The 11,470-nt window shown below is 32.2% G+C and overlaps 1 protein-coding gene across 2 annotated transcripts in view; it reads left to right on the plus strand.

Annotated features, from left to right (window-relative positions):
* LOC134719072 (oocyte zinc finger protein XlCOF6-like) overlaps window positions 1-6,586 on the plus strand; it is a 16,291-nt gene extending 9,705 nt beyond the window's left edge. For both annotated transcript variants that reach the window (XM_063582020.1, XM_063582021.1), the window contains exon 3: window positions 4,542-6,586. In XM_063582020.1, the coding sequence (XP_063438090.1) occupies window positions 4,542-6,544 (2,003 nt within the window). In that variant the 3' untranslated portion in view covers window positions 6,545-6,586. The remainder of the gene's footprint in view (window positions 1-4,541) is intronic.
* The last annotated feature ends 4,884 nt before the right edge of the window (window positions 6,587-11,470 follow it).

The raw sequence follows: 11,470 nt of genomic DNA on the forward strand, positions 1-11,470 counted from the left end.
TCCATTTTGAACTATCAGATGTATAATATACAGCTCTGTCTTACTTGTCATTACCAAACTCATAAGCTTGTTTATAAATAACATTTCTGGTGTAAAGAATATAATCAATAAAAATATAAATAATACCCAAAAAATAAGATTTGATGAAATTAAAATCTATTTAAATAATTTAAGGGTGAATTTGTGAAAATGTAATATATAGTCATTGTCAATAGTGAAGGACAGATTGGAACAGACCAGAAATATTGATTTAAAAAAATGTACGCACTTGCCGACGATTCGTTTATACGACTGGATAGAAAGTTACGGAACAATAGCGCAATTTAAAATATATACGTGTATACATTGAACATAAGAAAAAAACATATATTTTGAATAAATAGGGGTTAAAGTGTTGTAAATAGACTAGTCCACGTATGCCAACAGTATGTAATCATTGAATGTCGATAGACTACAGTTGTATACCAAAAGAAGAAGAGAACCAATTTGATTTAAATACAGGTCGATGTATAACTTTTGCTTTGGTTCATTGAAGCTGTGGACCTAGGAAAATCACAGATTTATATTTCAATAAGATTGTTCTCAAACAAAGGAAGGAATTCGTCATCACAATTGTTATATATGCCACTGGACGAACACTAATTATCCCCAGGGGATGTGAATATTTTGCTGGGAAACTTTTGAGCATCAAAGTTTCAAATTAATTTCCGGATTTATTTTCTTTCTTGGTATTCAATAACAGAAAAAAGAATAAATTACTTGTTCGCTAAATAGGGGTATTCTTGTCAGATAAAAGAATTTTAGTTATATTTAAAAAATAGGGAAATATGACATTAAATTGGTTCTGTCTTTTTTTAAACATCGTTAAAACGATGTGTGTCTAAGGTGAACACCACAAGAACCCTGTAATACTAGTACGAGAGTATAGCATGTAAACATTCCTTCTCAATAATATGGTTGTATTGGAAATCTTTTCATACAGATTGACAACTCATTGTCCGATATGCATGTAATATTTGCCACATGACGCCCATAGTTCTTTCTGCCATCATCACCTTATTCTTTGATATTGCTGTAAACATCGATGGTTCACACCCAAACAAAATGGGAGTAATGAACCTTCAGAGCTTCTCCGTGTTAAACACTTGTGAAATATATAGACGAAATTTCTGTATTGAAATAAATCTACATCTCACAAACAGGATTTTCAAATAACGATTTTGAGTAATCACCTTACAAACCAATATAAACGTATGGCAAGATATAACCATGAAGGAATTTAGTTTTTGTCATATCCAACTATAGCAGTCATCACGTGACTTTGGTGACGTCACACATCACCCGTATCAAGCCCAAGTAAAATGTATAGAAATGCATAGGGGCTTTCTGGAATCGATGAAATACATTACTTTAAGTTCAGGATACTAAAAGTGTGGGTCTATATAGTAATTCCTCATATATTTAGAAATATAAATATTCCTTTTGGAATAGTTTAAATTTTGATCTTCTCCCTTCCAAATGCTTTTGAAAATTTGTCTTGTTGCCTCGATAGTTCACACTGTTAAATCATACAAATACGATAAATATTGGATTTTCTGTCGTCTTTAACCTTAAATTGCAATTTTAACAAAACAGATGGAATAATTGAGGGTGTTTGTGCTTATTATTATATTCATAAATATTTGAAATATCGTATAAAGAATAGTTTAATTTTCTGTTATGTCCCTTCCAAATTGATTTGAAAATTAGCTATTTTCAGAAAATCTGCTATTATTTTCAAGATGGCGACCAGATTGACAGCGTGGGGCGACATGGTAAAAATATAATTTGTACGATTTTACAATGAAAATCAAAAAACTGTTGGATGCTCTCGTTTTCAGTCATTGTCTTACCTTAAAGCAGCATGTAATCGAACATTGGTTCCTTTTTATCAAGCTTAAACATGCTGTTGTTATTTTTATAAAATTTTGAAAAAATGGTGAACAAATAATTTTCAAACGTAGAGGATGTTCGACACTTATTTTGTTAATGCACATAATTCAATTTATTTTCACTGTTTATATTGCAATTAAATATGACACGTTATTGTAACTCTAAGGATAGCCTTGGACATAGCTAGATTAAGGAGATATTAATTGAGTCATAACATCAACGTGATCAAAGAAAACAAACATGGCACCTAATCACGATGTAAGTTTTAACAATACCCATGTAGATGCATGTTTTGACAATACCTATGCCGGTTAGTGTTGTCCAATTATCAATGAAATTCTTTGCAATATTAATCTATATTCATAAAAGAAGACATCGAATGGATATAAACCGAGGTGAACTAAATATATTTTTCAATTTTCTTTAAATAAATCATCAGGTAACCAGTAAAAAATCCTAATTGAACCAGTCACATGCAGAGTTATCGAACGTTATTATGACTGTAATAGTTGCATATGCAGACGCAAGAACTCATCACTATATCATAAACGTATACGTATATATATGCATACAGTTTCAAATATCAAGAACAAGCGGTCGATGTCGATAGCCTGTTTTCTAACTGTTCAGAGTTAGACATGTCACTTGTTCATTCTTGGAAGCCTTCATATTCCCCGTCTAACGATGGGAACTCTTTCTGATTGTGTTGACTATAAATGCTTGTATGGTAATTCTGTCGTTTATCTGTACAAGCGGTTGCATTTCCTCTCCTTTCCCAACAAACAAACGAACGAAACGCCACTAATCTGATTTCTCTGGAGCTCATCCTCAATGGCTCTTATACGTCAGGAAACTTACATGTATACTAATAATGATTGTTTCATGAACAACGATGTATGAACGAACTATTATAAATTCGTCAATATCTGTTATGCATGACTAAAATATAACTTTTATTACAACTACTGTATTACTTATTTGGATTATTCAACATTGCACAAATATTATCATAGAATTTTAAAAAAAATCCTCAAAAATTCTAAAAAGAAATAATGCCTTAGCTTAGATAATTGGTATTCTTTTCACAAAAAGTTCGTGTAAATGATTGTCAAATGAATTTAATTATGTAAGAATAAAATGTTAAAAAGAAACTAAAAAAAAATTATGCATGTTGTAGGTTGTATTTTTTTGTCAATTAAAAACTTTAAAATTGCAATAGTTTTATTAGCATTTAAACACAGCCAGATTTGAATACAAGTTAAGAAATTCCGGTAAAGTCAATGATATCAAACAGATGTACAATGGTATATCAAATTGGGTAATATTGCATTTAGTTTTTATTAAAGATTAAAACTACTATTTTTTGCTTCATATTTGAATCATTACGCCAATTGCCGCTGAGAAAGTAATAAAAAATTGTTTCCTTTTATTTTTATACACTTTCGGAATCACGAATCAGAATTTTATTTTCAATTAATTTACACAATTTAATTATTGTATCTTTATTCTCATCGTGTATTAAATCTTAGTGTATTAACATCATGGCAGCATATACTCTTTCTAATCCTTTCTGTTTATCCTTTCCAAATAACAACATTTATACCTGTGTACGCTTGAACTCACACCTGCGGCTAGATAGCTACAAGGTAAACGAATTGACCTCAAGCCGAGAAATATACAGTGACCTTTACAAAATAATATACACACTCTGCTCACACATTAGTTGCATTGAAATGATTATCAAAACAATAACGGTAAATAGAATTGAAATATTTTCAGTTCAATATCAGTAAAAATGTTCAATAAATATTTTATTAAAAAAATCTCAACAATAATTAATTAAATTTGTTCAAAAACATTTACTAGATATAATTTTATAGGAGTTTAATTCAATCAATACAAAACGGTATATATATGCATATTCACTTTCGTTCATTCTTATATTGTGGTTAATAACTTCGACCATTCGTCAGCTGTGCGCTTTTAATTACGTATATTGTCGATAAGCTATAAGAGTTAAACAGATTTTATTTTTTCCCAGAATTCAATAAATCGGGCTAATACGTCACTACCCACTCGAGAATTCAACCAAAAAAGTTACAAATACTTGATTTTCTCCGTTATTAGAAGGAATATAAATTTAAAACTTTGCAAATGTGTTTTTTATGTTAAGATGAACATGATTAGATGATAAGGAATTTCCCTTTAAATGCATAAATGCACAAAAATCTGACCTATCTCTCTTTATATAAAAACAGTTGTATTGGAATCTATAGCTATAATTATAGTAAAACTATCATATAATGTAATAAAATAATTTCTAGGTTTTTCATGAAGGAGTGACGTTTATTCACGTTACTCAACATGTTGAACAATCAGCTCTCACTGTGTGGTAATATCATGAGCATTGTCACATCAAAATGAGCAAAAGTCATAATTCATATAACTAATTGGAATAAGTTATAACTTTTAATGTGTTAAAGCTTTCAAATTCTAAATTTTTCTGAAAATAACAAATATGTTTAAATTTCGAATTTTTAATGTTCAGTCATCTGTGGATATATTTATTACTAAACAATAAAAACTAACTGCTATATTTTATTATTTAGATAAATATGGCTTAGCTACAGATGGGAGTGTGATATGGAAAACTGAGACAATTCAATCTATTGCTTTAGAAGATGAAAAAGGAAACTCAAACTCAGAGTTAGCTATGGAAGAAGACTTATTAAATGACAAAGGGATTGATCTTTCCATAGACTTAGATGACAAGGGGGTTGATCTTTCCATAGACAAAGGGGTTGATCTTTCCATAAACAAAGTTATAATGTCAACAAAAAATCCTATGGATTTACAACAGGCTAAACTTCAATGTAATGAAAATTTGATTGAAAAGAAAAAACTACTGCAAACTAATGCTGTTAGGAAGTCATCAAGGTTAGAAAATAAAGAGCCTAATAAGTATATCAATATGGATATTGAAATTGAGGATGATTACAATTCAAATGGAAATATATCTGAAATGGATGAAGATAAAGGTTTGGATAAAAACAAATCTGAAATAGATGAAGATCGAAATTTATATGCATCGTACTCAAATAAAGGAGAATTACAAGGTGAAAGAAATTTTGAATGTAGCTATTGCAAGTTATTTTTTGTAACTGAAGCTGAACATACATTACACAATATTGACAAGCACAAAACTGTATTTGATGATGACAATAATCCACAAAGGACTGACTTTTCTTGTGACCTTTGCCATCGGCAGTTTTTATCAGAAAAGCAGTTAAAGAAACACAAACAAATGCATTCAAGTAAGAAAAGTGTGACTTGCCCATTATGTCAAAACATATTTTATAATGAACAATCAGTTAAAAAGCACTTAAAGAAGATCCATCAAGAATTAAGACCTTATTGTTTTCCATGTCAATCATTATTTGAATCTGAATCAGTATTCACTGAACATAAATTACAAAATATTTGCCTCAAGAAAAATATAGCAAATGTCCAGTGTAAAACTTGTGGCAAACATTTCATGAGCATAAAATATCTATATACGCATAAGAAGCTAGTCCACGGTCTAAAAGTCAGTATTTGTCGATTTTGTACCGAGTGTTTTGATAAAAGAGAAGATTTGAGTCATCATTTAGAAACTCAACACAAAACTACTACCACGTGTGAGGGATGTAGGTTTATATTTAAAACAGAGCTGGAATTCAACAAACATTTAGATGATGTTCACAAAGACAGGCTCTTCAGATGTTCAAAGTGTTCTGATGTGTTCTTCAAAAAAAGAGATTATGAGATGCATATGGAGGAACACACAAATGGGTCAAAGTTCATTTGTGACGATTGTGGGAAAGGTTTTATACACAAGATATCTTTTAATAGACATATGATATCCCATAGTTCTATGCGGCCACATCAATGTGAATCTTGTGGAATGTGTTTTAAGCTACCTTCTACATTAAGATTACATTTGCAAACACATGTGCAAGATAAGAAATACAAATGTGTGTCTTGTGACAAAGAATTCAGGTCAACTGAAGGGTTAAAAAATCATAAAATCAAGTACCATATGTCAGAGGAGGAGCTAAAATCATACAAGAATAAGATATATACCTGCGAACACTGTGGTAAAAAGACAGGACAGAAGCATGTTCATGTCAGGCATATGAGATCTCATACCGGTGAGAAACCTTTTGAGTGTTCCGAATGCATGAAATCTTTTCCAACAAATTCTGCTCTGAATATTCACCGTAAAAGTCATGTGGATAAAAACAAATTATTATGTGTAACTTGCAGTATGAGTTTCTGGAACAAATCTCATTTCAACAGACACATTGATTCCAAAAAGCATCGTTGCCTTGTAGCAAAACAAAAACAAAACCTGAATAAAGAAAGTTCTACTCAAGAGAATGCAGAGCAAGCAAAAAATACTGTAATTGTTTTAAACAACAACAACCAGAATTTGTCAACAGAGTTTGGGAACAATGCACCATCTTCATTGACATGCATCATAATTCCAGAAAACTTCCAAAATGTTCGTCTGGAAAACTATGAAACTGTAGGAAACAATGTTGACACTATTTATTTAAAATCATCAGAGTAAATTGAGATGTTTTAGAATTCAGATAAAATAGTTTTCAAACAGCTCATTGCTTAATTACTCTTTTGATGAGAAACACTGAATTTCACACACAAGATAGTTTTTAATTAAATTGCAATTGAATCGATGAATTGATATATTATAATTTCTTTACCTTTAAAAAAAAATTAAAAACAATTAGTGCTAGATATTTAGTTGGTAGTTTCTCACAAGGACCTTAGTAAATTTTAAACAACTTTTAATTTGAAATGTGACTTTAATTGTATACTCAGTCAGATATGAATTGAACAATATAAAAAGAACATTATTTACAAATGACTGTTTATACTTAAGTAAAATCCAAACATTGTAGCGCACCGCACAAATGAGCACTTCTCTTTCAAATCTCACCACTTCTCCCTATCAGTTTCAAAAAGAGAAGTCACTTCTCCCTATAATTCTGAAGTAGCCCTGACTCATACAACCAGTTTAATCTGTTTCCATCATTTGGCATTTATTGTTTTTGTCTCGCCTTTACTGATTCTAAAAGCTAAACATACATGACATAGATATGCTGTTTCCAGCAGAGGCAGCAGTGGCATCAACAGTTGTATTAGTTTGTGGTTAGGTCTAGTTTATGGTGAACCACAAGTGGTAGGTCAATTATATTTGGTATGCAGTTGTATTAGCACATCTTATTTAAAAAAAGACAATTGGGCCCTGCTCCCTTGGTCATGGTATATTGACTTTGAATATTTTGCTTATTTTACATGTTATGTATTAGTTTGTGATTAGGTTAGTTTATGGGGAACCACTAATGTTAGGTCAAAGATATCTTGTATGCAGTTGTACATGTATTGTTATATCTCATTTTGTGGAGATTATTTGACTCAGTCATGGTCTATTGACCTTGAAACTTTTGCTTTGTTTACATGTTATAGTTTGTGATTAGAGCAGTTCAAGGGTAACTGTTAGTGGTTGTTTTTTTGTGGAGCAGATCTGCCTACCCTTCCAAAGCACCTTAGATCACTCCCAGATTTTTGGGTGTGTCTGTGTTGCTTATTCTTTAGTTTTATATCTGTACTATTGTTTGTTTGTCTTTTTCATTTTTAGCCATAGTGTTGTCAGTTTATTTTTGATTTATGAGTTTGACCGTCACTCTGGTATCTTATGTCACTCTTTTATAAGGATTAGTATCTTTCGTTTCCATGAAGAATATTTGGTGTTGCATCTCAGTCATGGTCTATTCACTTTAATACTTTGGGCTTAGTTTAAATGGGGAATGGAAATGGGGAATATGTCAAAAAGACAACACGACTTTATCAAAAGATGGACTTGGGTGCATATTTCCTTTTATATAGATGCCCTGTGTTAAGATGTTCCATCTGTTGTATCTTTATTGTCTTTTACCTTATTTTCATGGTTCAGTGATTAGACATAGGTATGGTTGAATATTTATTGCACCAGTCGCGCATTTTTTTCTTCAAAAGAGGGACGAAAGATACCAAAGGGACAATCAAACACATAAATCGAAAATAAACTGACAACGCTAGGACTAAAATGAAAAAGACAAACAGACAAACAATATTACACATGATGCAATATAGAAAACTTAACAATAAGCAACACGAACCCAACCAAAAACTTGGCATAATCTCAGGAAGGGTAAACAGATCCTTCTCCACATGTGGCACCCGTCGTGTTGCTCATGTTAATATAACAATTCCGGTAAATAGTCTAATTCGTTAGGTCACATTCATAAAAGGGAAAGGGATTGTAGTTCCGACGTAAGGAACATATCCGATATTATCTGTGAAACGATTATTCCATAACGGTCGACCAAATTCGTGATGGCGTCCGTATAATTAACGAAGGGATGATTTTTCAACTTCACCATTGGAACTCTTAGTTTAATAGCTTCCTTGTGAGCAGCAACCCTCTATCAAGAAAATCATGATAGGAAATACAAGCATGGGAATATCGTATCAATTGGGAGATATAAACCTTGTATGCAGGTGATGCTGGAATTTTGCTACTAAAACATCGAAAGTTAACAATTAGAAAGCTGAAATTCTCTCTTTTGTCGTAAAGTTATGTTTTCAACCGACTCTCATTGTCAATTTCTTGATGTATGTCAAGATATGAGGCCGACGTAACTGTGCCTGTTGTATCCTTTATCACTAGTACGATGGGATAGATGAGTTTAACAGGCACCAACTTTTGATTTTTTTAGTGAGAGAACATCATCTATATAGCGAGGGCTAGAATCAAAAAAGTTAAAAAGGACAAAGTTTCTATAAAGAAAAAGAGCATTGAAGCTCCAAAATTATGAAAGGTTTTTCCAAACAAGCTTATGTATCTATTTCTGGGGTAAAAAATCACGAATTTAAGACGTTAAGACATTTTAGATTCGACACAAAACCTTTTGAATTATTGAAGGGATTTCAATAGTAAGAAGTCAAACACTTAAGTATGTGAAAATAACAGTTTCTCGATAGTTTCTCTACGAACTTTAACAGTTTTTCATCTATTAAAACACAAACTATCCAATGGCATTCAAACATATTACTAGTATTCATACGCGGGTCCCTAACTGAACAAAAGTACCTCCACCTTTATTTCACCCTGTGTTTTTATTATACTAGTACATGTTGACATTTGATAAAGTCATGATGAATATAAAGTGCAAAATATACTGCGTAAAAGATTTCTGTTTGACTATGTCCTGGTTTTCTTAATACAATCGAAAAGTACTTGTTGATATTTATTTTTAGGTCAGTGATTTCATTTAGATTTTTTTTTATCCCGGTATAATGACGAAGTTTAAGTGTGTTTATGACCCGTGTATAGCAAATTCATAATAAACTGTTTTTTGTTGCGACGGAATGAAAGGAACGTACAGATAGGTCAGGTACAAAATATAACAAGTATTATTTGTATCAATATATCGGTACCTTATTCAATCACACGGCCGACACTCGGCTAACCGAGAGATGGGTCAGTTAATCTATATTGAGTATGCGGCTATATCGGCGGTGGGTCTGTTAATCGGGTTGGCTAAAGTCTGTTAAGAGTAAAACTCACAATTTAATGTTAAACTCTGTTAAATATACAGATTTTTTGGCATGTTATGAGAATCACATCAAAAAAAGAAAAGTGTCTGACAAAATGATATCTATCATAGAACATTTTGCACCATTAAAATAAATGAATAGCCTGCGCAATTTTAAGTAAAACGAAAAGGCGTCGCGCAAGTATGTGGTTTTTATGCTTGTACGCATAGCAATATTTTAGATAAAAGGCCAAAAAACATTTTTAGATATGATTTAAAGGACACAAAGTAGTACTTTGGTTCTAAAAAGTCAATTACCGTTGATAAATATGTCATAATTGTTATATAAGTTGAGTTATACCACATTTTAATGAATATTAGGGGAATACAGTCTGTTAATGGGTTGGACAATTTAAATCGTGTCAGTTAAGAGTTATTTAGCCACGACAATAGTCTTACTACCTTGAGTTTATATTTTCACATTGAAAAAAATGAGATGTACTTGTGACGAAAAAATTAAAATACGTACGGTACAACAGTCTCCTTATAGAAAGAGCACTCTTATTTTATTTTATTTTTCTCTGCATTTCATTAAAAGGGTGGGTCACTTCAAATTAGCGTTTTATGGAATGATTGGCGCTCGAATTTGCATGAATTTATTATTTACGCCAAGTTATCAATCAGCCATATTTTCTGGTCTGTTCAAAATCTGTAACATGTATGAATCTGTCTTGTGTTGCAATGCAGCTGGTTAAATTTCATGCGTTTTCTTTGAAATACTAAGGCTTTTCTACCTCAGGAATATATTACCTTATGCCGGCGTCACACATTGGCGGATAGACCGGCGTGCAACAAACATACAGAGAAAACTGACAAAGTCGGTATACGTTAGTTGCACGCCTTAAGAACGCTTAGCAGTCGTTAAAAGCGCGTTGCATAAGTTTGAAGTACGTCGAAATAAAAGGGCAAATTGAGAAAGGAAATGGGGAATGTGTCAAAGCGACAACAACCCGACCATAGAACAGACAACAGACAAAGGCCACCAATGGGTCTTCAATGTTGAGAGAAACTCACGCACCCGTAGGCGTCCTTCAGCTGACCCCTTAAAAATATGTATACTAGTACAGTGATAATGGACGTCATAATAAACTCCGATTTATACACAAGAAACTAAAATTAAAAATCATATTAGACTAACAACGGCCAGAAGCTCTTGAATTGGGACAGGCACAAAATTGCGGAGGGGATAAACATGTTTATGAGATATCAACCCTCCCCTTTACCTCTAGCCACCAAATGAAAGTAAATACGCTTGATGAACGCTACAACCCGAGGAAATTTTTATGCAGCATAAAAACCATACAACATACGCCAACATACGTTTCTTCAACGCCGGATAACGCTTAGCCTTAGGTACGCTTCTAGTAGCCCAATACAAGCTTAAAGCTCGTTTATCACACGTTACAAACATAATTGACAGGTTAAATGCATCAAAAATTACTAGCGCATTGACAGCGTAAATGAATTTAAACACGCCGGAGCCATACGGTGAAGTGTGACGCCGGCATTAGTTGTATTTCCTCAATGCTTTTCAACTTCGTTTTTGGCCTCTTTTTAAACTTTTTTTTTTCGAGCGTCACTGATGATTTTTGTAGTAGACGAAACGCGTGTCTGACGTATATATAAGGCGTAAATATCAAATTTCAATTCTGGTATCAGATCAGATGAATTAGCTTTTGATTTCTTCCATCTATATTTTCTATTACTGTAATTTCTATGTTTTCTCTTCATACTTAAAACAGAGACATATATACACATGTGTATATATGTCTCTGCTTAAAATTAGAAAAAAACAACAATTTTACTTACTGATGTTTTGTTACATTACGAAGTTTATC

The sequence above is a fragment of the Mytilus trossulus genome, chromosome 5, assembly GCF_036588685.1.
Source record: "Mytilus trossulus isolate FHL-02 chromosome 5, PNRI_Mtr1.1.1.hap1, whole genome shotgun sequence".
NCBI lineage: Eukaryota > Metazoa > Mollusca > Bivalvia > Mytilida > Mytilidae > Mytilus > Mytilus trossulus.